At 35.6% G+C, this 27,079-nt stretch overlaps 1 protein-coding gene across 10 annotated transcripts in view; it reads left to right on the forward strand.

Moving 5' to 3' along the window:
- Nucleotides 1–27,079, forward strand: part of HECTD1 (HECT domain E3 ubiquitin protein ligase 1) — a 125,560-nt gene that overhangs the window by 64,754 nt on the left and 33,727 nt on the right. For all 10 annotated transcript variants that reach the window (XM_036881239.2, XM_036881242.2, XM_036881240.2 and 7 more), the window contains exons 11-24: nucleotides 2,257–2,395; nucleotides 2,577–2,747; nucleotides 14,209–14,431; nucleotides 14,942–15,205; nucleotides 15,303–15,379; nucleotides 18,306–18,440; nucleotides 18,975–19,121; nucleotides 20,097–20,191; nucleotides 21,364–21,469; nucleotides 23,122–23,256; nucleotides 23,822–23,961; nucleotides 24,240–24,563; nucleotides 25,547–25,713; nucleotides 25,794–25,970. In XM_036881239.2, coding sequence (XP_036737134.2) covers nucleotides 2,257–2,395; nucleotides 2,577–2,747; nucleotides 14,209–14,431; nucleotides 14,942–15,205; nucleotides 15,303–15,379; nucleotides 18,306–18,440; nucleotides 18,975–19,121; nucleotides 20,097–20,191; nucleotides 21,364–21,469; nucleotides 23,122–23,256; nucleotides 23,822–23,961; nucleotides 24,240–24,563; nucleotides 25,547–25,713; nucleotides 25,794–25,970 — 2,300 coding nt within the window. The remainder of the gene's footprint in view (nucleotides 1–2,256; nucleotides 2,396–2,576; nucleotides 2,748–14,208; nucleotides 14,432–14,941; nucleotides 15,206–15,302; nucleotides 15,380–18,305; nucleotides 18,441–18,974; nucleotides 19,122–20,096; nucleotides 20,192–21,363; nucleotides 21,470–23,121; nucleotides 23,257–23,821; nucleotides 23,962–24,239; nucleotides 24,564–25,546; nucleotides 25,714–25,793; nucleotides 25,971–27,079) is intronic.

Consider the following 27,079-nt stretch of genomic DNA (forward strand, 5'->3'; position numbering starts at 1 on the left):
TGTCCTTGATCTTTGCCATTTTAATTATTATGTGTCTTGGTGTTGCCCTTCTTGGATCCTTTCTGTTGGGGGTTCTGTGTATTTCCGTGGTCTGTTCGATTACTTCCTCCCCCAGTGTGGGGAAGTTTTCAGCAATTATTTCTTCTAAGATACTTTCCATCTCTTTTCCTCTCTCTTCTTCTTCTGGGACCCCTATAATACGGATATTGTTCCTTTTGGATTGGTCACACAGTTCTCTTAATATTGTTTCATTCCTGGAGATCCTTTTGTCTCTCTCTATGTCAGCTTCTATGCGTTCCTGTTCTCTGATTTCAATTCCATCAATGGCCTCTTGCATTCTATCCATTCTGCTTATAAACCCTTCCAGAGTTTGTTTCATTTCTGCGATCTCCTTTCTGGCATCTGTGATCTCCTTCCGGACTTCATCCCATTTCTCTTGCGTATTTCTCTGCATCTCTGTCAGCATGTTTATGATTCTTATTTTGAATTCTTTTTCAGGGAGACTGGTTAGGTCTGTCTCCTTCTCTGGTGTTGTCTCTGTGATCTTTGTCTGCCTGTAGCTTTGCCTTTTCATGGTGATAGGAATAGTCTGCAGAACTGGGACGAGTGACGGCTGGAAGGACTTCCTTTCTTGTTGGTTTGTGGCCCTCCTCTCCTGGGAGAACAGCGGCCTCTAGTGGCTTGTGCTGCGCAGCTGCGCGCAGACAGGGTTTCTGCTTCCTGCCCGGCTGCTATGGAGTTAATCTCCGCTGTTGCTGTGGGCGTGGTCTGGCTCGGGCAGCTGCTCCCAAGTGGTGGAGTCGCGTTGGAGCAGGAGCTGCTGGGAGGCTATTTATCTCCGTAAGGGGCCTCCCTGCTCCCTGCAGCCCAGGGGTTAGGGTGCCCAGAGATCCCGGATTCCCTACCTCTGGATTAAGTGACCCGCCCTGCCCCTTTAAGACTTCCAAAAAGCACCCGCCAAAACAAAACAACGCCCACCAAAAAAAAAAGAAAGAAAAATTTTTTAATTAAAAAAAAAAAAAAAGTTTTTAATTAAAAAAAAAGGTGGTCGTTCGTTTTTCTTTATTCTGCGGTGCCAGCCTCAGGCCTCTGCTCACTGGTCTTTCTGCCCTGTTTCCCTAGTATTGGGGTCCCTATCCCTTTAAGACTTCCAAAAAGCGCTCGCCAAAACAAAACAGCAAAAAAGCAAAATAAAAAATGGTCGCGCGCTTTTCTTATGCCCTCTGTCGCCCAGCCTCCAGTGCCTGCTCACTGTTCTTGCTGCCCTGTTTTCCTAGTATCGAGCGCCCTGCACTCTGGCCCGGATGGCTGGGGCTGGGTGCTCGGCAGTCCTGGGCTCCGTCTCCCTCCCGCTCTGCCTATTCTTCTCCCGCCGGGAGCTGGGGGGAGGGGCGCTCGGCTCCCGCGGGGCCGGGGCTTGTATCTTACCCCCTTCGCGAGTCGCTGGGTTCTCTCAGGTGCGGATGTGGTCTGGATATTGTCCTGTGTCCTCTGGTCTTTATTCTAGGAAGGGTTGTCTTTGTTATATTTTCATAGATATATGTTGTTTTGGGAGGAGATTTCCGCTGCTCTACTCACGCCTCCATCTTCTGCCCCTCCCCGTATGTGTGTATTTTTAAACAATTAAGTTGCTTGTTACAAAATTGAGGTTAGTTTGTGTGACTTTATTATTGCCTATGTTTGAAACAAAGCAGTGGATGAACAGAACAGAAAGGAGGCATGCCAAGTTAATAGTGGGAATATTTAGGGGCATGGGATTACTAGGACCTTTTATTTTCATTTATATAGTGAACATGGCTTTTAATTTGACAAAGGACAAATTTGATTTCTATACAAATTACCAGGTGTTTTAAGTTGTTAAAGCTTTGTATTTTGCGCTGCAGGAAATTTCATGTTAGTTACAATTTATACCATTTATTTTCTTGGTAATTACATTTTTTGATTTTCTAAAATTACCATGGCATGTTAATCATCATGCTTTTGGTTATATGAAAAAGGCAGTAGCACATTTAAGAAAATTATAAAGATAATTTGTTTTAGTGAGCTTATTATGTTAATAGAAAATAAATGAAATTATTTAAAAAATGAACATAAACTAGTGGTAGCGTTGTCTTATTTGTATTCTTGTAAGTGTACTTTTCAGCAGAATGTATAAAACTTAACATTGGGTATTTTAGTTTTCATTAATGTATAGGTGCATTTTGTTTTATTTAGCTTTTTATAAGGCTTCTAAAATTCCTTTTTTTACTTTTCAAGGAAAGCGAGTCTTGCCCTGATTCGAAAAATGATTCATTTTTGCTCTGAAGCACTCTTAAAAGAAGTTTGTGATTCTGACGTTGGTCACAATTTGCCTACGATACTGGTAGAAATCACCGCAACTGTCCTTGACCAAGAGGTCAGCTTTTTCTTTCATTGAACTCTTGTAGGTACTCCCTTTAGATAGCGGTCAGTAAAATAACTTCTGTCCTAATGTCGGCAAATCATTTTGTCTGTGTAAATTATTGTGTTTGTCTACTTTAGGCGGCTAAACCTACTTTTATCATTTTCTCTTAATTTCTGTTCTTTTTTCCCCTTAGGATGATGATGATGGCCACTTGCTGGCTTTGCAGATCATAAGGGATTTAGTAGATAAAGGTGGTGATATTTTTCTGGATCAGCTAGCAAGACTTGGTGTAATTAGGAAAGTGTCAACTTTGGCAGGTCCATCCTCTGATGATGAGAATGAAGAGGAATCAAAGCCAGAAAAAGTGAGTGGTCTTAATTGTACTGGTGTCAGGAATATGGTTGCCTTTGAGAATATCTCATTCTAATTTTTGATGGGTTTTGACAAGACAATGGCGATATGTAGAACTGTAATTTTTAAAAATTTAAAAATTTTGTCAATTTTCTGTAAAAAACATTGATAAAATTCAGAATTTACAGAAAAGTTACAAATAATATCAGAATATTCTCTATCTAAATTCACTAATTACTGACATTTTTATCCCTTATCGTTTATTATTTGCACACTGTGTATTTGCACATGTGCATGTATGTATATACATTTATAAAATGTTTCATGAGGAGAGCTGGTTACATAGTGCCCCTTTTCACACCTAAAAACTTCACCAAAAACTAGGAAGTTCCTGAGAGCCTGCAATCATTTCTCAGCCTTTCTTTTTCTTTGATAACCTTGGCATTTTTGAAGAGGAGAGACCATTTAATTTGGACAAGACACTCTCTTTGCATTTGTGCCATTTTTTAATGATTAGGTTCAGATTGTGTGTTTTTTAGCAGGAAGATCCTAAAGGGGATGTTTTATCTCTTTACAGGCACATGATACCTGTTTGTTTTCTTGTTGAATTTGTTAACTTGGATTATTTGGTTATGTTTATCTGCTAGGTTTCTCTATTGTAAGGTTACTCTTTTCCTTTTGTATTTGGGGAGATAATTCTTCATTAAAATTTTACCCACTAGTTTCAGTATCTATCAATAATTCTTGCCTTAGATTGGAAGTTTAAAATACAGCTTATCTGTCTCTACTGATTGCCAGCAATGATTGAATCCTAACATGTAGTGAATGCTTCCTATATTTTAGTGACAGAGTAGTAATATTTTTGAGAGAATGGTAGAGTATGGGTTATAATTGTAGAATCCTGAGTGGGTGAGAGAGTGTGTATGTGTGTTTGTGTGCGATTCCTAAATTACTGGGGGATTTAACAAAAACAAGAAACAAAAAAAATAAGTGCTGAGTTTATCCTCCTGGAGTTCTTTCATTCAAGAAGTAGGTTACAGATCCTAGCAAGTCTTTTTGTAGAACTTAGTAAGCAAATTCTAACATTTATATGAAAATGTTAAGGACCTTAAAATAGCCAAAGCAACCTTGAAAGCAACAAAGTGGAAGGATATACACCAGCAGATTTCAAGTCTTGTTGTAAAGCTACAGTAATCAAGAAAGTGGTAGTGGTGAAAAATAGATGAATGATCCACACATGTATGGTCAATTGATTTTTAACCAGTGCTAAGGCAATTCAATCAGGAAAGCATGATCTTTTCAAAAACTGGTGCTTGAACAAGTGGATAGGATATGGAAAAATGTGTGCAGCATATTAAAAAATTAACAGAAAATGAATCATAGACTGAAATGTATAGGCTAAAATTATATAACTTCTAGAGGAAGAAGAAATCTTAGTGACTTCAAACTTGACAAAGATTTTTTAACTAGAACATTGAAAGACTATACTATAAAAAAACACAAAAGAATAAACTATTTGATCAAAATTAAGTTTTTTCTCTTAATAATAACATTGTTTAGAAAATGAAAAGACAAGCCAGAAAATTTGCTTACATTTTGTTTGTGTGAAAATACCTATATTTGGCCATCATTTTTGCTGGGTATTTTCAGTGCCTGGTAGGACTTTTGGCTGATCATTTTCCAGGACTCTAAGAGATGTTACATTGTCACCTGACATGCATAATCTCTACTGAGAAATTTGCTTTATTTCTCATCTTAGTTTCTATATAATGTATCTCTTCTTCCTATGGCAGTTTTTAATATTTTATCATTAGTTTTTAGCAATTTGAATTTGATGTGCTTTGCTGTGTTTGGGGTGTGTGTATGTGCATGCACACATGTACATACACATGTGGGTGTCCATCCTTTCTGAGGATTAATTTTTTTGGACTGGGGATTTGCAGTTTTTTGTCAAATTAGAAAATTTTTGGCTGTTTGGAATACAAATGTGCTACTACCTTGTATGATTTCTGGGAATTACAGTTTTCCAATCACTCTTTGACCAACCTTATAGAATATCACTAAGTATGTGACTGGTATAGTCTTCATAGAGACTCATGGTGATCACTCTGCAGATTTCTAGAGGACTTTTTTGCTTGGCTTCCTCATCCTGAACTCATCTTCCACATATTCTGTTTGCCTTCACCTCTTGATAACAGATCTCCATTTCCTCAGCTCATATTGCTGGATGCTGTGATCCCTCTTAAGATGTTAGCCAGACAATTGTGTCTAGGTCTAAAGGATTACCTTGTTTGTTGACATTTTCTGCGATATCACAGTCCTATGTTGCTTGTTGTGCAGTGTTTGAAAACATTTTTTCATATATTCTGAAAGGAAAGGAGCGACACACAGCAGCAATTCACCGGAGAATTCCGCTTTATTGGGGCAAGGTGCTGGGTTATATAGGAAGGGGCATGGGGTGATTGTGGTGTTACTTCTACGGGGCTGGTGGCTATTGGCTAGGTGCTGGGAGTGGGAGTGGGGAGAGAGGTGATTGGGCTTCAGGTGGCACTGTCGGGAACTGAGGACCCGGAAGAGAAGCCGGAAGTTCGCCATCTTACTGGTGGGGGCCCTTCATATTCTGTCTAGTTTTTAGTTCTTTTCAATGGATGGGCAAGGCTTAGTCCTTGTTAATGTATCATGGCTTAGAGCACAAGGACTTAATGTTTAGAGAAATTTATAATCCATATTTTACAATCTTCTATTAGTGTGATGAGGTAACTCCTTCAGGGAAAAAATCATGTAAAAAATACTTATGTTTTCTATGTATAACAACTCTTTATAAACTTAAAAATTACTCATACATGCATGGCATATACACATGTCCAGTTCATATATATGGTGAATATTCTCAGTATATAAATGTTGTCAGCAAAATGAAAAAAATTAGGATGTGAGGCTAGGAAAACAGTGTTTATAAGTTGTTGTTTTTTTGTTTTAAGCATCCTGTAAGTGAAATACTTTTATGATCATAGGAATGATCCCAGTATATTTGATTGACTTGCTAAGGGTGAGGCCTTAACAATGCCTTACAAAGCATCTCTGGTGATTCTCTTCACCACTAGGTTTGGACACCATTTTGATCCAGTAAAAACTTATATTTTTTAAGAATATAGGCATACCTTAGAGAGATTGTAGGTTCAGATCACTGCAATAAAGTGAATATAGCAATAAAATGAGTTAAGTGAATTTTTTGGTTTCCCAGTGCATATAAAAGTTACGTTTAAAAGATAGTCTACTAAGTTTGCGTAGATAGCAATATGTATAAAAACCAATGTATAGAGGATCACGGGAAGATGGCGGCGTGAGTAGTTCAGATGAAATCTCCTCCCCAAAACATATATATTTATGAAAATACAATAAATACAACTATTCCTAAAAGAGACACCAGTGGATGCAGTACAACAGCCAGGATACATCTACATCTGTGAGAACTCAACATCACACGAAGGGGGTAAGATACAAGCCGTGGCCAGGCGGGACCCGAACGCTCCCTCACCCCAAAACCCGGCGGGAACAAAAGGAGTTGGAACGGGGAGGGAGTGAAAGCCCAGGACTGCTAAACAACCAGCTCTAGAAATCCGCACCCGGAATGCAGACACAAGATGCACGGGGTGCTGGATATTAGAGAAATGGAAAAGCAAAACCTGTGGGCAGTTCCCCGCAACCGGCACCCGTGAGACAAAAGAAAAGCGAGTGCTTTCTGCAAGTCTTAAAGAGACAGGGACCTCATAGCTGGATGAAGTTGTCCTGGCACAATTAGCCAGCAGCTGGGAATCCTGGGGAAACTTAGGCGCCCTAAACTCCGGGGAGGCAGTGCAGCTCTGAAACCCCTCATGGCACTAAGCAGCCTGCCAGTCGTTCTTCCAACTGGCGCGGACCCCAACACACTGGCCCAGTAGCGGGAGAGTGGCAGCGTGTGCCAGGGACGGCAGCGCCGGAAGGGACCAGGAGCAGATCTGTGTGCCAACGGCACCAGAGGAGACCAGGAGTGGCTTGTGCGAGCCTGCACCAGCACAACCGAACAGCCCAGGAGCGGCTTGTGCGCCCCGGTGGCAGTGGAGCCAGAGGAGCCCGGTAGAGGCCCGTGCGCACATGCAGCGGAGCCAGAGGGAGCAGGCGTGCTCCCAGCAGCTGACCGGAATCCCAGCCCAAGGCACAACCACCCAGGCCAGACCCAAAGGCTGCTGCTGGCACAGAGCTGCCCGTCAGGGGCACTGCTAGCACGGAGGAGCGCACCTGGTGTGGCTGCCACTCCCCGCAGGGCTCCGTGCTGCTCTGATGGAGACCCCGCCTGCAGCAGCTTAGGGGACTAACCCGGTGGCTGCTCCGGGAATGCGGGTAACCGTCACAGGCAGTGGAGAAGGGCAAGGCATCCAGCAAGCAGGAAAGGACTTTCTTCTCCCAGCTGACAGACCTGCAGCCTGCCTACAGCCACTGCTATAACCATGAAAAGGCAAAAAAATTTAGTCCAGTCCAAGTTAGTTCAAACAACACCTGAGAAAGTATCTGCAGAGGCAGACCTAACCAGTCTCCCTGAAAAAGAATTCAAAATAAAAATCATAAACATGCTGACAGAGTTGCAGAGAAATATGCAAGAGCTAAGGGCTGAAGTCCAGAGGGAGATTACAGAAGTGAAACAAACTCTGGAAGGATTTATAAGCAGAATGGATGACATGAAAGGGGTCATTGATGAAATAGAAACGAGAGAACAGGAACGCATAGAAGCTGATGCAGAGAGAGATAAAAGGATCTCCAGGAATGAAACAATATTAAGAGAACTGTGTGACCAATCCAAAAGGAACAATATCCGCATTGTAGGGGTACCAGAGGAAGAAGAGAGAGAAAAAGGGATAGAAAGTGTCTTCAAAGAAATAATTGCTGAGAATTTCCCCAAACTGGGGGAGGAAATAGTTGCTCAGACTACGGAGGCACACAGAACTCCCGAGAGACGGGACCCAAAGAGGACACCACCAAGACACATAATTAAAATGGCAAAGATCAAGGACAAGGACACAGTATTAAAGGCAGCCAGAGAGAGAAAAAAGGTCACCTACAAAGGAAAACCCATCAGGCTATCATCAGACTTCTCAAAAGAAACACTATAGGCCAGAAGAGAATGGCATGATATATATAATGCAATGAAACAGAAAGGCCTTGAACCAAGAATACTGTATCCACCACGATTATCATTTAAATATGAAGGAGGGATTAAACAATTCCCAGACAAGCAAAAGTTGAGGGAATTTGCCTCCCACAAACCACCTCTTCAGGACATCCTACAGGGACTGTTCTAGATGGGAGCACTCCTATAAGGAGCACAGAACAAAACACCCAACATATGAAGAATGGAGGAGGAGGAAAAAGAAGGGAAAGAAATAATCATCAGACTGTGTTTATAACAGCTCAATAAGCGAGTTAAGTTAAACAGTAAGGTAGTAAACAAGCTAACCTTGAACCTTTGGTAACCATGAATCTAAAGCCTGCAATGGCAGTAAGTACATATCTTTCAATAATCACCCTAAATGTAAATGGACTGAATGCACCAATCAAAAGACACAGAGTAATAGAATGGGTAAAAAAGCAAGACCCATCTATATGCTGCTTATAAGAGACTCACCTCAGACCCAAAGACATGCACAGATTAAAAGTCAAGGGATAGAGAAAGATATTTCATGCAAACAACAGGGAGAAAAAAGCAGGTGTTGCAATACTAGTATCAGGCAAAATAGACTTCAAAACAAAGAAAGTAACGAGATAAAGAAGGACAATACATAATGATTAAGGGCTCAGTCCAACAAGAGGATATAACCATTATAAACATACACGCACCCCATACAGGAGCACCAATATATGTGAAACAAATACTAACAGAATTAAAGGAGGAAATAGAATGCAATGCATTGATTTTGGGAGACTTTAACACACCACTCACTCCAAAGGACAGATCCACTAGACAGAAAATAAGTAAGGACACAGAGGCACACAGACAGAAAGTAAGTAAGGACATAGAGGCACTGAACAACACTCTAGAACAGATCGACCTAATTGACATCTATAGAACTCTACATCCAAAAGCAACAGGATACACATTCTTCTCAAGTGCACATGGAACATTCTCCAGAATAGACCACATACTAGGCCACAAAAAGAGCCTCAGTAAATTTCAAAAGATTGAAATCCTACCAACCAACTTTTCAGACCACAAAGGTATAAAACTAGAAATAAATTATACAAAGAAAGCAAAAAGCCTCACAAACACAAGGAGGCTTAACAGCATGCTCCTAAATAATCAATGGATCAACGACCAAATTAAAATGGAGATCCAGCAATATATGGAAATAAATGACAACAACAACACAAAGCCCCAACTTCTGTGGGACATAGCAAAAGCAGTCTTAAGAGGAAAGTATATAGCAATCCAGGCTTATTTGAAGAAGGAAGAACAATCCCAAATGAATAGTCTAATGTCACAATTATTGAAATTGGAAAAAAGAAGAACAAATGAGGCCAAAGGTCAGCAAAAGGAGGGACATAATAAAGATCAGAGAAGAAATAAACAAAATTGAGAAGAATAAAACAACAGAAAAAAATCAATGAAACCAAGAGCTGGTTCTTTGAGAAAATAAACAAAATAGATAACCCTGTAGCCAGACTTATTAAGAGAAAAAGAGAGTCAACACACATCAACAGAATCAGAAACAAGAAAGGAAAAATCATGACAGACCCCACAGAAATACAAAGAATTATTAGAGAATACTATGAAAACCTATATGCTAACAAGCTGGAAAACCTAGGAGAAATGGACAACTTCCTAGAAAAATACAACCTTCCAAGACTGACCCAGAAAGAAACAGAAAATCTAAACAGACCAATTACCAGCAATGAAATTGAATTGGTAATCAAAAAAGTACCCTAGAACAAAACACCCGGGCCAAATGGATTTACCTCGGAATATTATCAGACATACAGAGAAGACATAACACCCATTCTCCTTAAAGTTTTCCAAAAAATAGAAGAGGAGGGAATACTCCCAAACTCATTCTATGAAGCCAACATCACCCTAATACCAAAACCAGGCAAAAAACCCCACCAAAAAAGAAAACTACATACCATTATCCCTGATGAACGTAGATGCAAAAATACTGAACAAAATATTAGCATACCGAATTCAAAAATATATCAAGAGGATCATACACCATGACCAAGTGGGATGAATCCCAGGGATGCAAGGATGGTACAACATTCATTCAAAAATCCATCAACATCATCCACCACGTCAACAAAAAGAAGGACAAAAACCACGTGGTCATCTCCATAAATGCTGAAAAAGCATTTGACAAAATTCAACATCCATTCATGATAATAACTCTCAATAATATGGGCATAGTGGGCAAGTACCTCACCATAATAAAGTCCATATATGATAAACCCACAGCCAACATCATACTGAACAGTGAGAAGCTGAAAGCTTTTCCTCTGAGATCGTGAACAAGACAGGGATGCCCACTCTCCCCACTGTTATTCAACATAGTACTGGAGGTCCTAGCCACAGCAATCAGACAACACAAAGAAATACAAGGAATCCAGATTGGTAAAGAAGAAGTCAAACTGTCACTATTTGCAGATGACATGTTATTGTACATAAAAAACCCTAAAGACTCCACTCCAAAACTACTAGAACTCATATCAGAATTCAGCAAAGTTGCAGGATACAAAATTAACACACAGTAATCTGTCGCTTTCCTACACAGTAACAATGAACTAATAGAGAAATCAGGAAAACAATTCCATTCACAATAGCATCAAAACAATAAAATACGTAGGAATAAACCTAACCAAGAAAGTGAAAGACCTATACCCTGAAAACTACAAGACACTCTTAAGAGAAATTAAAGAGGACACTAACAAATGGAAACTCATCCCATGCTCCTGGCTAGGAACAATTAATATCATCAAAATGGCCATCCTGCCCAAAGCAATATACAGATTCGATGCAATCCCTATCAAATTACCAACAGCATTCTTCAATGAACTGGAACAAATAGGTGAAAAATTCATATGGAACCGTCAAAGACCCCGAATAGCAAAGCAATCCTGAGTAGGAAGAATAAAGTGGGGGGGATCTCGCTCCCCAACTTCAAGCTCTACTACAAAGCCACAGTAATCAAGACAATTTGGTACTAGCACAAGAACAGAGCCACAGACCAGTGGAACAGAATAGAGACTCCAGACATTAACCCAAACATATATGGCCAATTAATATACGATAAAGGAGAGCCATGGACATACATTGGGGAAATGACAGTCTCTTCAACAGATGGTGCTGGCAAAACTGGACAGCTACATGTAAGAGAATGAAACCGGATCACTGTCTAACCCCATACACAAAACTCCAAATGGATCAAAGACCTGAATGTAAGTCATGAAACCATAAAACTCTTAGAAAAAACCACAGGCAAAAATCTCATGGACATAAACATGAGTGACTTCTTCATGAACATATCTCCCTGGGCAAGGGAAACAAAGGCAAAAATGAACAATTGGGACTATATCAAGCTAAAAAGCTTCTGTACAGCAAAGGACACCATCAATAGAACAAAAAGGTATCCTACAGTATGGGAGAACATATTCATAAATGAGAGATCTGATAAAGGATTGACATCCAAAATATATAAAGAGCTCACACGCCTCAACAAACAAAAAGCAAATAATCCAATTAAAAAATGGGCAGAGAAGCTGAATAGACAGTTCTCTAAAGAAGAAATCAAGATGGCCAACAGGCACTTGAAAAGATGCTCCACATTGCTAATCATCAGAGAAATGCAAATTAAAACCACAGTGAGATATCACCTCACACCAGTAAGGACCACCATCATTGAAAAGACAAACAACAACAAATGTTGGCGAGGTTGTGGCGAAAGGGGAACCCTCCTACACTGCTGGTGGGAATGTAAATTAGTTCAGCCATTGTGGAAAGCAGTATGGAGGTTCTTCAGAATACTCAAAATAGAAATACCGTTTGACCCAGGAATTCCACTTCTAGGAATTTACCCTAAGAATGCAACACTCCAGTTTGAAAAAGACAGATGCACCGCTATGTTTATCACTGCACTATTTACAATAGCCAAGAAATGGAAGCAACCTAAATGTCCATCAGTAGATGAATGGATAAAGAAGAGGTGGTACATATACACAATAGAATATTACTCAGCCATAAGAAAAAAACAGATCTTACCATTCGCAACAACATGGATGGAGCTAGAGGGTATTATGCTCAGTGAAATAAGCCAGGCAGAGAAAGACAAGTATCAAATGATTTCACTCATCTGTGGAGAATAACAACAAAACAAAAACTGAAGGAACAAAACAGCAGCAGACCCACAGAACCCAAGAATGGACTAACAATTACCAAAGGGAAACAGACTGCGAGTATGGGTGGGAAGGGAGGGATAAAGGGATTAAGGGGCATTACAGTTAGCACACATAATGTAAGTGGTGGGGCACTGGGAAGGCAGTATAGCACAGAGAAGACAAGTATTGACTCTAGCATCTTAGTACATTGATGGACAGTGACTGCAGTGGGGTATGTGGTGGGGACTTGATAATAGGGTAAATCTAGTAACCACAATGTTGCTTATGTGACTGTATATCAATGATACCTTAATAAAAAAATTGTAGTACATATACACAATGGAATACTATTCAGTCCTGAGAAGGAAACAAATTGGACAATTTGCAACAACATTGGTGGAGCTCAGGGTATTATGCTCAGTGAAATAAGCCAGGCGGAGAATGACAAGTAGCAAATGATTTCCCTCATTTGTGGACTATAACAGCAAAGTAAAACTGAAGGAACAAAACAGTAGCAGACTCACAGACCCCAAGAAAGGACTAGCAGTTACCAAAGGGGAGGGATTGGTGGGGGGTTTGGGAGGGAGGGAGGGCAAAGGGGATTGAGGGGTATTATGATCGGTACACATGGTGTGGGGGTGTCACAGGGAAGACATTGTAGCACAGAGAAGATGAGTGGTGACTCTGTGGCATCTTTCTACACTGATGGACGGTGACTTCAGTGGGGTATGGGAGGGGACTTGATAATATGGATGAATATAGTAACCACAATGCTGCTCATGTGAAATCTCCATAAGTGTATATATCAATGATACCTTAATAAAAAAGAAAAGGGAAAAATAAACTAAGAATAGAATTATTACAATCCAGCAATTCCACTGCTAAATATATGTATATCCAAAAGAATTGAAAGCATGGTCTCGAAGAAGTATTTGCACACCCATTTTCATAGTAGCACTATTCACAAAATGTAGCCACGACATGGAAGCAAACAAGCTCCCATCACAGATCAATGGATAAACAAGCTGTGGTACAGACATACAATTGAATATTATTCAACCTTAAAAAGGAAGGAAATTTGAACACGTGCTACAACATGGACACACCGTGGGGACATCATACTAAGTGAAATAAGCCAGCCATAAAAAAAAACAAATAGTGTATTATTCCCCTTATCTAAGGTATCTAGAGTAGTCAAATTCATAGAAATAGAAAGTAGAACAGTGGTTGCCAGGGGCTGGGAGAAGAGTAAATAGGGTGCTGTTGTATAATGGGTACAGAATTTCAGTTTTACAAGAAAAGGTTCTGGAAATTGGTTGCACAACATGACTACACTTAACACCATGGAACTGTACACCTAGAAAGATGGTAAATTTTACATTACACATTTTTGAACCCCTTCCTCCCCAAAAGTATGGAAGTCCCTGATATCATTACTTCCAAAAACCACCAGTTTATCCTTTTTCCTTTCACCTCCTCCCTATCTTTCCCTCTTCTCCTTCCCCTGATGTATTTTAAAGCAATTCCCAGATTATCTTATTCCACCTATCAAAACTTCAGTGTACTTTGCTAGCAAATAAGGATGTCTCTTATGTGAACGAAATGCCATCACTATAGCTAAAGAAACTAACAACACACACCCCACTCTCAACTCAGCATCCAGTGTGTTCCAAGAAAAGTCAGATCATGTCGATCATGTCACTCTTTTGCTCAAAACCCTGGGATGACTACTCATCACACTCAGAATAAAAGCCTAAGCCTTTACAATGGCCAACAAGGTACTAATCGTCTAGTCCTTTTTGCATCTCAGATCTCCTTTCCCACCACTTTCTACACTTCACTCCAGCTCAACCACACTGATCACACCTTGCTAGTTTCTCAATGTGTCAAGCACCTACTTGCCTTGACTGTAATGAGGTATGTGGTGGGGACTTGATAATGGGGGGAATCTAGTAACTACAGTGTTGCTCATGTGATTGTGTATTAATGATATAATAAAAATAAAGAAAGGGAAAAATACTTAAGAATATTTGGAATATAAATTAGTTTTCATGTTTCATTCAATAATTTTATACATTTAGGAAGATGAACCACAAGAAGATGCTAAAGAATTGCAACAAGGTAAACCATACCATTGGAGAGACTGGTCAGTCATCAGGGGCAGGGACTGCTTATATATATGGAGCGATGCAGCAGCCTTGGAGCTATCTAATGGCAGTAATGGGTGGTTCCGGTTTATCTTGGATGGAAAACTTGCCACCATGTATTCAAGTGGTAGTCCTGAAGGTGGATCAGATAGTTCAGGTAATAATTTTGTTTCTGTTAAACTGTTTTACTTGTTTCTGTAGTTCCGGTAATTTGTTTTTCTCTCCTATTATTGCCAGCATTGTCATAGAAATAGCACATCTTTGATGATATGGTCGGTTCTTTAATATCAACAGAGAAAAATTAGTATACCATGAGGACATTTTTATTGTATGAAAAGGGATAGTACTTGTCTATTTTTAATCTCTCTAGCCTTTTTTAGATAAAGCTGATGCCTCTTATATAATAATGAACTGTGTGCATGTGATGCTATCTCAAGTTATGTCATCTTTAGTAAAACCCTTACACTAAAAAATGGTGGTTGTTGAATTGTCTTTATGTACTAAATATATGAAATCAGCAAGAGTGTATCAAAGAGCAAAATTCTGCTAATGAAGTTTTGGTTTTGGTTTTTAATAAAAGTATTATTCTAATTGGCAGTTTCTTTACAAAAAAAAAAGGAATATTTGAAATGACTGAGGTTTTAAAACAATCATTCTGTCTTTATAGAAAGCAGAAGTGAATTCTTGGAGAAGTTACAAAGAGCTCGAGGCCAAGTAAAGCCATCTACTTCAAGTCAACCTATACTCTCAGCTCTAGGACCCACAAAACTCACTGTAGGGAATTGGTCACTAACATGTTTGAAAGAAGGAGAAATTGCTATTCATAACTCAGATGGTCAGCAAGCAACAATATTGAAAGAAGATCTTCCTGGTTTTGTATTTGAATCTAATAGAGGAACCAAACATTCATTTACTGCAGAAACTTCTCTGGGTAAGTATGTAGGTATGTAAGTTCAGTAGATAAAAATAAATGAATATGTTAAATTTTAATGAAATGTTTTCTGTGAAATGTCTCTTTTTTTTTTAAGGTTCAGAATTTGTGACTGGCTGGACTGGCAAAAGAGGCAGAAAACTGAAGTCTAAGTTAGAAAAAACAAAGCAAAAGGTTATTTGTGGAGTTTGCTGGGGTTTTCATTTTGGGTTTTGTTTAATTTTTGTCTTTTATTTGACACAGTAAGGTTTCAGTGGTAATTTGTCAGTATTTTAAAAATTGAGCTGTATAACATAAGCTACTGCGAACCAGTATATTTTCAGCTTTCCTTTTCTGTAATCATAGTTTTATTTTCCACACTACATATATATTTACTTACCATTTTTATACATATACTAAATACCAATAATAACACAGAAACAAAGTGGAAATTAATGAGACAAAATCTAAATTGTTTGACTTATTATTGTCACAAAAACTTTAAACTCATGCTTTATTATTAATGATAGGAATAGTTTTAGAGATACAGTGGGATTGAAAATGCATCGTTGTATTTCACAATCCTGAATTAATACTTTGTGATGAGGCAACTTGAAACCTGGTTCTAGATTCAGATTATTTTTATGTTTAATGGCATTTTAGGTGAAATAACTGTTTCAGAAAGATACAGGAGCAAATGTTATTGACTCTACCTTCAAAGTCAAAAATATTAATTTTTAATTAAACAGATATATGGCCTGTATATTTCCATCTTTATTATATCAATTGTTCTTACATTTTTTTAATTTTTAAAAGAGAAAATAATCTCATAGTAGATTCAGTATTTTCTGTTGACAGTTATTTTTATTTTACCTGTAATAATGTACAAAATAGTTTTTCATATAGTATGTGAAGAATACATTTAGGCATTCATTATTGTGGTTGGGGGGTAGTTGTGTTTATATTATGGCTTTGGCTATAAAAATAATACTGATGGGTTTTTTGGAGCATTTGCATATATAAATAAAATATAAAGATATTCGTGCCTTCATTCCAGTTGTTAACGTTTTGGGCCATTCTGAAGATTCCAGATGATAGACCTTGGGGAAAAAAATAGCCCCCCCCCCAAATACGTAGTACCTCTATAGCTATATATATTATTTCATGCTTGTTTCTTTGTTCTTTAAGACGAATGTGAGGCCAGAGAGTTCTTCTAGTTCAGTGTATCTAAAGGGCATTTCAGGTAGAAATAACCTGATTGAAATAGCCCTTAGATAGATGCTAAAATGAATTTGAACTAAGTACAGTCTTCTTTTATGGTAGTTTTGTTCTGTAAAATTGCCACAAACAGTGAAACATTGCTCCTACAGGAAATAGAAGCTTAGGTTCCTGTGAGGCTGTGGTCACATTTTTGTCAACTAATCCACACATATTCTTGTGTTCTGTGTATTTAAGTTTAAAGACCGTATATTTAATATGTATTGTTAATAAAAAACATTGAATTTGTGGCCAATAGCACTCTCATGCCTGAACAAAGCTTGTCCAACACATGTTTTCTCCATAAGGCAATATGTGCTATCTTGTGCTTAGAAACAGTGGACAACAATTCAAATACTATGTTTGGGGTCATATTAAGCAGTGAAGTCATCATGAAAAGTACAAAAATGTGAGAAACATGGCACAAAATAGGCGGTGGAAAGTACACTTGTTTAGTGTTAACTTTGCTTGACCTCAGCTGGGAAAATACACGTGAGGCAACTCAAACATTTTGGCTGCACTGTGCATGCACACACATGACTGTGAAAGTGCTACAAGTATTGATTTGGGGATTACACATAAATTTTAGTGAGTAACTGAATTCATAAATACAAAATTCTCAAATTCTTTATAAAGCTACCACTCAGCTCTCTCAAGAATTTCTTGCAGTACCTGACATGTTGTATTAACCAACCAAATCTAGACTAATTTATAGGGAATGGGAATGTCACAAAATGAAAGGAAAGTAAATCAAGGAGAACACAGTCTCAGTCCAGTATTTTCATTATCTTAAAAAAAATGCGATTATTGATTCATTTTCTTGAAATTCATAGTTAGTAACTCAGTGACCACTTGGGTATTCTTTTGCATATGAAAGCAGTAAATATGAAAACATACTAATTTTAGGTAAAAATAATTTTAACCATTAGGTTTTAATCTCAATTTTTATTTATTGTATGTTGAAGGATATAATGAAAGGATAGTTCAGTTTGTTCAGTGTTTTCTAATAGGACCTTAATTTTAATTTTTAAACGCATACCAAAATAGAATGGAAAGTTGCTATTAATTCATTTAGGGAAGGAATTTTTTTTTTTATTACATGAGACTTATGCTAGGTTAGTTTATGATTTAAATGAAATTACATAAATCGTAAGTTCCCATTATTTAAGCATATATTTGTAAAAGTGTTAGGTACTGAATTTCACCAGACCAAGTCTAGAACATGTAAGGTTTGTTCTCTCAAATAACATTAACTTGTATGAGAGTGATTAGTGCTCAAACCTACAATATAGTCATTTCTTCTCATGATGAAATATGTATATATATATGAGTTCCATATATGCTTTGTGCAAATAACATAGAGAAACATAAAATCTAAAGTATTCCCCAGAATATTGAAAGGTTCAACTTTCGTTGATGGAATTATAGGTGGCTTAATTTATTTATTTTTGGCATATTTGTATTTTCTAATTGGTTCAACATAAACAGATTACTTTTATAAAAAAGTGAGCAGTCAGTTTTTACAGGTTGTTAAATTTGGCTTAAATGAAATAAGCTCCTATTTGGTATATGAATACAAAGTTTAAATAACCAAAAATTAAAACTGAGTTATTTTATTTGATACTGCTAAAATTTACTACAGTAATTTTTCAGCCATTAGAACTGTTTGACATATATGAATAGAAGTAATATTTTTTGGAAGTTGATAATGGCACAAGTAATTTAAAAGTTGCATTTTACATCTCTAGACAGACATACAGATATACACACACACACAAACACATACACAAACATATAAACGGGAAGATATAGTAAAACTAGTAAGTGTAGCAAAAATTCTTATTTCCTATTTTTATTTTGGTAGGTACGAACTATGGCTCGAGATTTATATGATGACCATTTTAAAGCTGTTGAAAGCATGCCTCGTGGAGTAGTGGTAACACTCAGAAACATAGCAACTCAGTTAGAGTCATCTTGGGAACTTCATACAAATAGACAAGTATGTTAGCCTCTAGATTTTATGATGCTAAAAATGCTTTGTTTTTTTCCCTTTAACTTCTATATTTTTTCTGGGTATTGATTAGAGATTGGCAAATTACCACCCATAGGCAAAATTTGGCTGTCACCTATTCTTGTGTGGCTTTGTGAGATAATAATGGTTTACATTTTTAAATGGTTGAAAACAAAGCAAGAATAATATCTCATGATGTATGGAAATTATATGAAAATGTGATCTCAATGTCTGTAAGCAGTGTTATTGCTCATAGCCTTGTTCATTTACATGTCTGTGACAGCTTTTTGGCTGCAGTAACAAGACTTGAAATGGTATTACAGAGACCATGTAAAGCCTAAAATATTTACAGTTGGCCCTTTGCAAAAAAGTTGCAGATTTTGGTAGAAATAATTTGCTTTTATAATTTGACTTCTTAATCTTGCTTAAGAGTTTATTTTCATGGTGACTGATGTTCTGATAAGTGTATTAAGACTGATTTAATTTTTTGACTGTCTTCATTAAAATTTTTTTTTCTTCTAGTGTATTGAGAGTGAGAATACTTGGAGAGATTTAATGAAAACAGCTTTAGAAAATCTAATTGTACTTTTGAAGGATGAAAACACAATTTCACCATATGAAATGTGCAGTAGTGGCTTGGTGCAAGCACTTCTTACTGTTTTAAACAATGTAAGTTTATGAAGTAGTACAAAACAGTATATGGTTTTAAAAATTATTTGTAGCTACAGTTTTGACAGAGTGATATTTACTTATGAATTTTTAAAAAGCCGAGTAATAAAATGTCAGTGTTTCTAATTTCTCCAGCCTTTCCTTAAGCTGTATCATTATTTTGAGCTAATTGAATTGAATAAGTCTATATAGATTTTTGAGTTACCCGATTATAATTTGTTCAAGATTTTGTTGAACCAAACACTGTTTTAGCCTAAGATTTAACACTGTTGCTCATAACTAACATAAATGGAGTTAATCTACAGACCTTCCTATGTACCTAAATGAATTGCATAAATTATCAGCAGTGCCCCTACAGATTTCTCTTCAATTTAGAGTACCTTTAATATCTCATTATTGTGATAAATTTTTCTTTTATTTTTTATTTTAGTGAAGCATATCATATATATGTATTGTAACATTCTAATAGAAGTATAAAAAGTGAGTTTTCTCCCCATTTCAGTTTCATTTGCCACTTCAGTTTCATCATTGATGTGGTGATGTACTCTTAAGATAAACTTTAAATGCAATCTCATTTCCTTCATTAATTTTACTATTTGCATTCCCATTAAAATTGTTTTTATATATCACATTATATCACTTAGTATCTATGAGATCATTGTTTTGATTGATATGTTACATTTTTTGTAATGCTAGTTAAATAGCACCATTGAAATGCAAATGTTCATTTCTAAAAAATCTGAAATCACGTTGCATACTATACTTTGAAGAAAACTCATACAGCGATGTAATTGCTACATCATAACACTGAAGAAGGGGAAAAAGTATATTATTCATGGCCTACTAGTAAACCATGTTGTATTGATAACTTTATAATAATATATTAACATTCATTTTTGCAGTCTGTGTTTTTGATAAATTTTAGTAACAGTCGTAAATGTTTTTTTTGTGTCTTCTCTTTTTGGTTTTCTTTAGAGTGTGGATTTAGATATGAAACAAGATTGTAGTCAACTGGTAGAAAGAATAAATGTTTTTAAAACAGCTTTCAGTGAAAATGAAGATGATGAAAGGTAAATCCCCAATTTTCTTTTAATTTGATGTTTGCAGTATTGACAAGTTGGTGCACTTCCTTTAAAATAGAATCTAATATATTATGTTTATACCAAAAATAGGAACATTTTTATTCAATAAAAGGTAGCTTATAAAATAAATGTTCAATATGAGGAAAGAAAGATTTTTAAAGCATTTTTAAATCTAATGGAATAAAAGAAAAATTACATGTCTTGCTATGAGTGCAGCTGATCACTTAGTATAAATTAGATACCTCTTTAATAAATAACTGGAAATTTGAACACCAGTTAAATATTTGATGACAGTAAGTAATAATTGTTTCATTCCTTTTTAGGTGTGATAATAGTATGATTTTTGATTTTTAAGAATTCTTTTGTAGAGATAAAATCCTGAGAATATTTGGGATGAAATGATATGCTCTCTTGCATTTTCTTTAAAATTCATGGGAAGGGAAGAAATGGGTGGGGATATAGACAGAGATTGGCCATTAGTAGATAGTTGTTGCAGTTGGGGTTGTGGGTTGATGAAGATTCATTTTACTACTTTATTTACTTTTGAATGTGATTGAATTTTTTGGATAACAAATGAAATTTAATTTTATTAACTTAAAATACCATTTTGAGTTCATATTACAGTCTGTGGATACATAATAATTTATTGAAACATTGCTGTCTTAAATTTAGCTCTTTGCAAATTATTACTGATACTAAAATATATTTGTCTCAATGGAAACATCTTTTTATATAAATTCCTTTAAGTGGGAATTGTGAGCTAAAGGCTGTAGATGATTTTTAAAGGTTCTCTATACAAATTGTCAGATTATTTTCCCCCAACATTACACTGATGTTGCCTTGCCAGCAAATAGATCATTTAAAAAATTTTGCTGTTCTATATATTTTACATTTGTCAAATATTACATGACAGAATTGTTTAAACTGTAAAAATAAGTTACACATAGTTGAATGCAACTGATATGTTTTATAATAAAAATGAAATATTCTTACATGAAAGAAATTACACTATAAGAATATAGTTGCTTATCATTTGTAGTCTAATACAAAATTCAACTTCTCTTTGCACTCACATGGAAAGTAGGGGTCTATATGAGTTTCTGTATGAACTTTTGTATGAAATTACATAAAAGCTCTTAACAATTACTTTTTCTTCACAGTCGACCAGCAGTTGCGTTAATTCGAAAGTTAATAGCTGTACTAGAATCTATTGAACGTCTACCTCTCCATTTGTATGATACACCAGGATCCACCTACAACCTCCAGGTAACCATGAGAAATACAGTTGCTGTTACTACTGAATGCAGTGCATTTAGGACCAGTTTTATGCTTTAAAAAACAAGGAAGCAAACTTTCCTTTCATATTATATTAAATGGGATTCTGTGTGATCATTAAAGATTTCAACCCTAATGCCATTTGTTTGTTCTTTTTAATTACTCTGTAATGTATTGGTATTTCAGTTCTGTTGAGTTTAATCAAACCACTATGAATTTTTTAAAAATATTGTAAGCAATTAATTGTATTTGGTAGATCATAACTGGAGAAGGATTATCAGTGGGTAAAGCAGAAAAAAGGATCATTTTGCTTTAGAATTATGAATTAAGTCCCTTCATCTCTATGTATATCACCATATGAAAAAAGTGTGGAAGTATTTTAAGCACAGTTTTTCTTGATGTCTTGTATGTCATTGGTTAGAGCCAGATGACCTTCCTTTGCTATTCCTATTAATCCTTTCAGAAATATGTCATCACACAGATTTATAAAAAGCCTCTTTGTTCCTAAATATTATTTGGCTGATACAGTCATTCATTTAGTTATTCTTTTGTTAGCAGCTGTGTTCCAGACAGGAGCAGATAAAACAAATATTCTTTCTGTCACTCTGCCAACCTAGATCTTCATTACATCTTCCGTGGCTTACTTCAGTATCTCCTAGCAGGTCCATTGTCTTGACTTCATCCAACCTATTCTACATCCCACTGCATGGAATAGATTATTTTAAACATAACTTTTAGTGACTGAAAATCTGTGTTTGTCCAAACAGTGACTCTTCGAGGCAAAAAATTTGCCATACACTCAAGAACCCAGTAATGCTATCAAAGCCACTGGACTCTCAGAATAAAGCTTGTCCAGGGTGTTAAAGTATCATTAGGACACCTGACTTTGTCTATATATTAAACTAGATGTAGGGGTCTACTTTTGTGTTTTAGACAAAATAATATAGAGGAACAAGGGGATTTTTTTTTTCATCCTTTTTAAGACTTTTTCCTTGATAAATTTCAAAGGCTGAAAATTCCCATGCTTGTACAGTCCTTTTGTTATGTACTTCTCATTTTAGAAGACTGTTCAAGCTACAAAGACAGGAAAGCAAGGAATATATCCTCCGGTAATTTTTCAGTCAAAAATGCTATGCACATATAAATATTTATGTTTCTACGGGAATTACTCAAGATTTATACAGAAATGAAACCTTAAATTGCTAGTCTCATACTTGTTTATTAATATGTATTGGATTGGAAGCTGTCTTATGTTTCTTAAAGTTTATTAGCCACAGATTAACATATTCTAGCTAAATTTAATGTAACAGGCTAATTAGCTACTTTTCATAACTTGCCTGCAGAATTGCCAGTTTTAAGTTAGGGATTTAGTACTTCTATTAAAGTATTTTATAATTGTTTTATTTAAATCATGTGTGTTTGAAGTTGTTTAGAAATTCTAAGTAGCTTTGTTTCTTTCTTGAAAGCCGGTATCACTTATTCAGTCAACCTTTAAAAAAAAAACTAATAGAAAACAGACATTGGTCCTTCCTTGATGGTTATACTTTATAAATCTCAATTACTGTGTTCAAGTAATAGGTCTAATTTTTACAATTCTAAGAAAACAAGGCATTTTCTGAAGCATTTTGACCATTTCTGCATAGATACTTACAAGAAGATTAAGATTTCGGTTGGAACGTGCACCTGGTGAAACTGCATTGATAGACAGGACTGGCAGGATGTTGAAGATGGAACCCTTAGCAACAGTTGAATCTCTGGAACAGTATCTCTTAAAAATGGTGAGCTTCTGGCAAAGGCATAGTAAAATAGGCATTCTCTTATGTAGATCAGCCCTTCAGAAAAGTATTTGGAGAAGTTTGTATTTAGAATTAGGATATTAAATACAGTTTGACCTGGTAATTCGATTTTTAAGAATGTATTCTAAGAAAATAATCCTTAATGCACTTTAAGTGGTTTCTTCATAAAGATGTTTGTATAGTTATTTGTAATACTAAAATAGTGAACAAAACCTTAATGCCAATCAATAAGGAATAGCAAGTTGGTTATTAATGTAGCTATTCAAAGGTATAAAGACTGAGAAAAAAAATGTTTTTTTTATATTATGGTCAGACTTTGCTTTATCCCATCTGTTGAAATAATAGGCTAAAGAAATATTCTGTGATGTTAATAGGGAGGTACTTTGGTTGTGGAAATTTCTGTTTTTCTGTTATTTTTCTCAAATACTCTTCAATGAGTACTTGTAGTAATAAAACAATTCACATTAAAGAGATAGGATAAAAGTGGGCAATATGTTTGAAAATAGCATTATTAAGGTGAGTGTCTTCCTTATTTTCTTTGGTTTAGGTAGCAAAGCAGTGGTATGATTTTGACCGATCTTCATTTGTTTTTGTTCGAAAATTAAGAGAAGGCCAAAATTTTATATTTAGGCACCAGCATGATTTTGATGAAAATGGAATTATTTACTGGATTGGGACAAATGCCAAGTAAGTCATTCTATTTAATGTAGAGTGAAAACATTCACCTGAAAAAAGATTCCTAAGTAGTAGAATAAAATTATTAACCACTCCGAGTATCCTTCAGTTTAAGGAATTTTGTCTTAAAGATTAAACTTAACACTATCCAAATTACTTTTTATGAAGAAATCTAAATTATTAAATTTAGAATTTTAAAAAATTAATATAATCTTATGTAGAAGAAAACTAATATGAACAAATGCCATTTTAGTAGTGTTAACTGCTATTCTTTTTTTTTTTTTGCTTAGAACTGCATATGAATGGGTAAATCCAGCTGCTTATGGACTTGTTGTAGTAACATCATCAGAAGGAAGAAATCTACCTTATGGCCGCTTAGAAGACATATTAAGTCGTGATAATTCAGCTTTAAATTGTCATAGCAATGATGATAAGAATGCCTGGTTTGCCATAGATCTGGGTCTCTGGGTGATACCATCCGCATACACACTTCGTCATGCTCGTGGTTATGGAAGGTCTGCACTGAGAAATTGGGATTTCCAGGTATCCAAAGATGGACAGAACTGGACTTCTTTGTATACCCATGTTGATGACTGCAGTCTCAATGAACCAGGGTTAGTTGAGGAGTCTTTGCAAACTGGGAACTCAATAAAGAGCTTTGTTAATTCTTATAAACTGTATACCCTTAGAGCTCTCTTCTTTGTGAGACTAAAGCAAGATTTTCTTTTTAAAATCATCACTTGATAATATAATTTAGGTACTAAAACTTCAAAATAGTGATTTTACCAAACCTTGTCAAAAGTTTTAGATTAAACATTAGTAGAAAGCTGAGCCTATTTATAGAATAAGAATTGATGCATAGCTATATTTGTGTATATATATACATATATATATATATACACACACACACATTAATAAAAACAAAAAAAAGATGGAATTAGCTTTTATACTAAACTCCCCATGTATTCACATAATATATGTGAATGTACAACAAGGTAGCAGTGCTATTGCAGGTTATAGAATTATGGCTGGCTTTTAAATTTTTCTTAGTTTTATATATCTCTTTTCCTTAATTTTATATATTGATCATACATTATTTTTTTAAAGAATACAGAATGTCAGTATTGTATTTCTAAAGTTTGAGTTCTGTAAGTTTTAATCGGACAGTGTGACACATTTTGAGGTGAAGATAGAGTATGAAGTTAAATTACTTTCTCATTTGATGTGTTGAAGGAGCTTCTTAACATTAGGATTAATAGGTAATATTTTTGAGCTTTAAAGATAATATTTTAATATATCATTTAAATCTTAATTTAAAAATCTCATAAAAGCATATTTGTTACTCTTAAGATTTCTTGTCTTATTTCTTTGGATTTTATTGATAATATTTAATGTAAGTCAAATTAATATACATGTAAACATTTCCTTTTTAAATTATTTTCTTGATGACTATTATATTCCTTTGATTTTTTGATTCTGGTTTAACAAGCTGTTGTCCGAGTGTGAAAGTTTTTTTCCTATGGTTCTCTATTATGTAAAAAGTCTTCCCACTTCTGTTTTAAAACATTACACAATTTTTTTCCAAATACATTCACAGGTCAACAGCTACCTGGCCTCTTGATCCACCAAAAGATGAGAAACAAGGGTGGCGTCATGTGAGAATTAAACAGATGGGGAAGAATGCTAGTGGACAAACCCACTACCTGTCATTATCTGGATTTGAACTTTATGGCACTGTAAATGGCGTGTGTGAAGATCAACTAGGTAAAGAGATGATAGTAAATAAAACAATTGTATTCATACAAAGTGAATTTGTTTATATTTCTCTAATTTCTACCTTGTAGGAAAAGCAGCTAAGGAAGCAGAAGCTAATCTTAGAAGACAGAGACGTCTAGTACGCTCCCAGGTTCTGAAATACATGATTCCAGGGGCTCGTGTGATCAGAGGTCTTGACTGGAAATGGCGAGATCAGGACGGCAGCCCTCAGGGAGAAGGCACAGTCACAGGGGAACTGCATAATGGTGAGTAGGTGCTTGGCATTTGTTGTGTGAAAATGGAGTATTTCAATGACAAAATATTTTTCTTCATTATTTTGGGATAGTTTATAAATTGTTTAAATGCCCCAGCACTATCTAGAAGAACTGATGTATGATTTCACATTAAGAATAGAGAAATCATTTATTTAGAAAAGAGGAAAATTTCAAATTCTTAGATATTGACTTGAAACTTATTGCTAATATTTTTAAATGAGTAACAAGCTAGTGCGGTACCCTCAAGATACGTTTTCTGTTTTGTGGGGGTTTCTTTAGTTTATTATTCATAAGTTTTCATTGAACTTTATCTTAATTTCTTATGCTTTATCTTGTTAGCCTGACAGGAATCTAGGCAATAATTTTTTACTCTTATTATTGAAATCCCGTAGAAGAAAAAGAATTCACATTTTTAGTAACCATTTTCAGTAAAGCACAGAATAAGAATTGTAGCCTCTTCATTTATTAGTAAATTATATTTCACAGTGTTTCTCAGTGTCCCAACTTTGGATTTTAAGCTTTGATGTTTCATAAGAGTTATTGCTTACATCAAGTTCATTTTTAACCTTTGATGCTGTAGATGTTAGGGAAGTCCAATACCCACTTAGTAAATTCTTATTAACTCCCAGAAGCAACTATAGTACCTGGTTTGTTTCTTACAACTTAAAAGGTTGATTTATTATTGGATAATTTGCCTAACCAGTAATGGGTTCTTATGAATTTTGCCTGGCACTAAAAACAAAAAGAAGAGTAATATATTCATATTCTCAACTTCACCAAATATTTAAAGAGCTATAATAAAAGTGACAGTGCTTAGGAGAATGACTGATGTTTAAAATCTTAATATATTTATGCTGGCATTTATTCACTTAACTCTTTGACTTTATCGTTTTTAAGAGTCTGTTCCTTGCATTAACAAGTACATTTTTGTATAGTCGTACCTTAATAGCAAGTCATTGTCATCATAGCAAACTTATAGTGAGTGAGCATGTATGTAACTGCCAGAATTAATAAAAACCAATAATAGTTGACATAACAGTAGTACCGTTCAGCTCATAAATTTCAAATGTTCTTTTTCTAGGCATCTTAATGACAGTTAA

This window comes from Manis pentadactyla, chromosome 11, assembly GCF_030020395.1.
Source record: "Manis pentadactyla isolate mManPen7 chromosome 11, mManPen7.hap1, whole genome shotgun sequence".
In the NCBI taxonomy this organism is placed as follows: Eukaryota; Metazoa; Chordata; class Mammalia; order Pholidota; family Manidae; genus Manis; species Manis pentadactyla.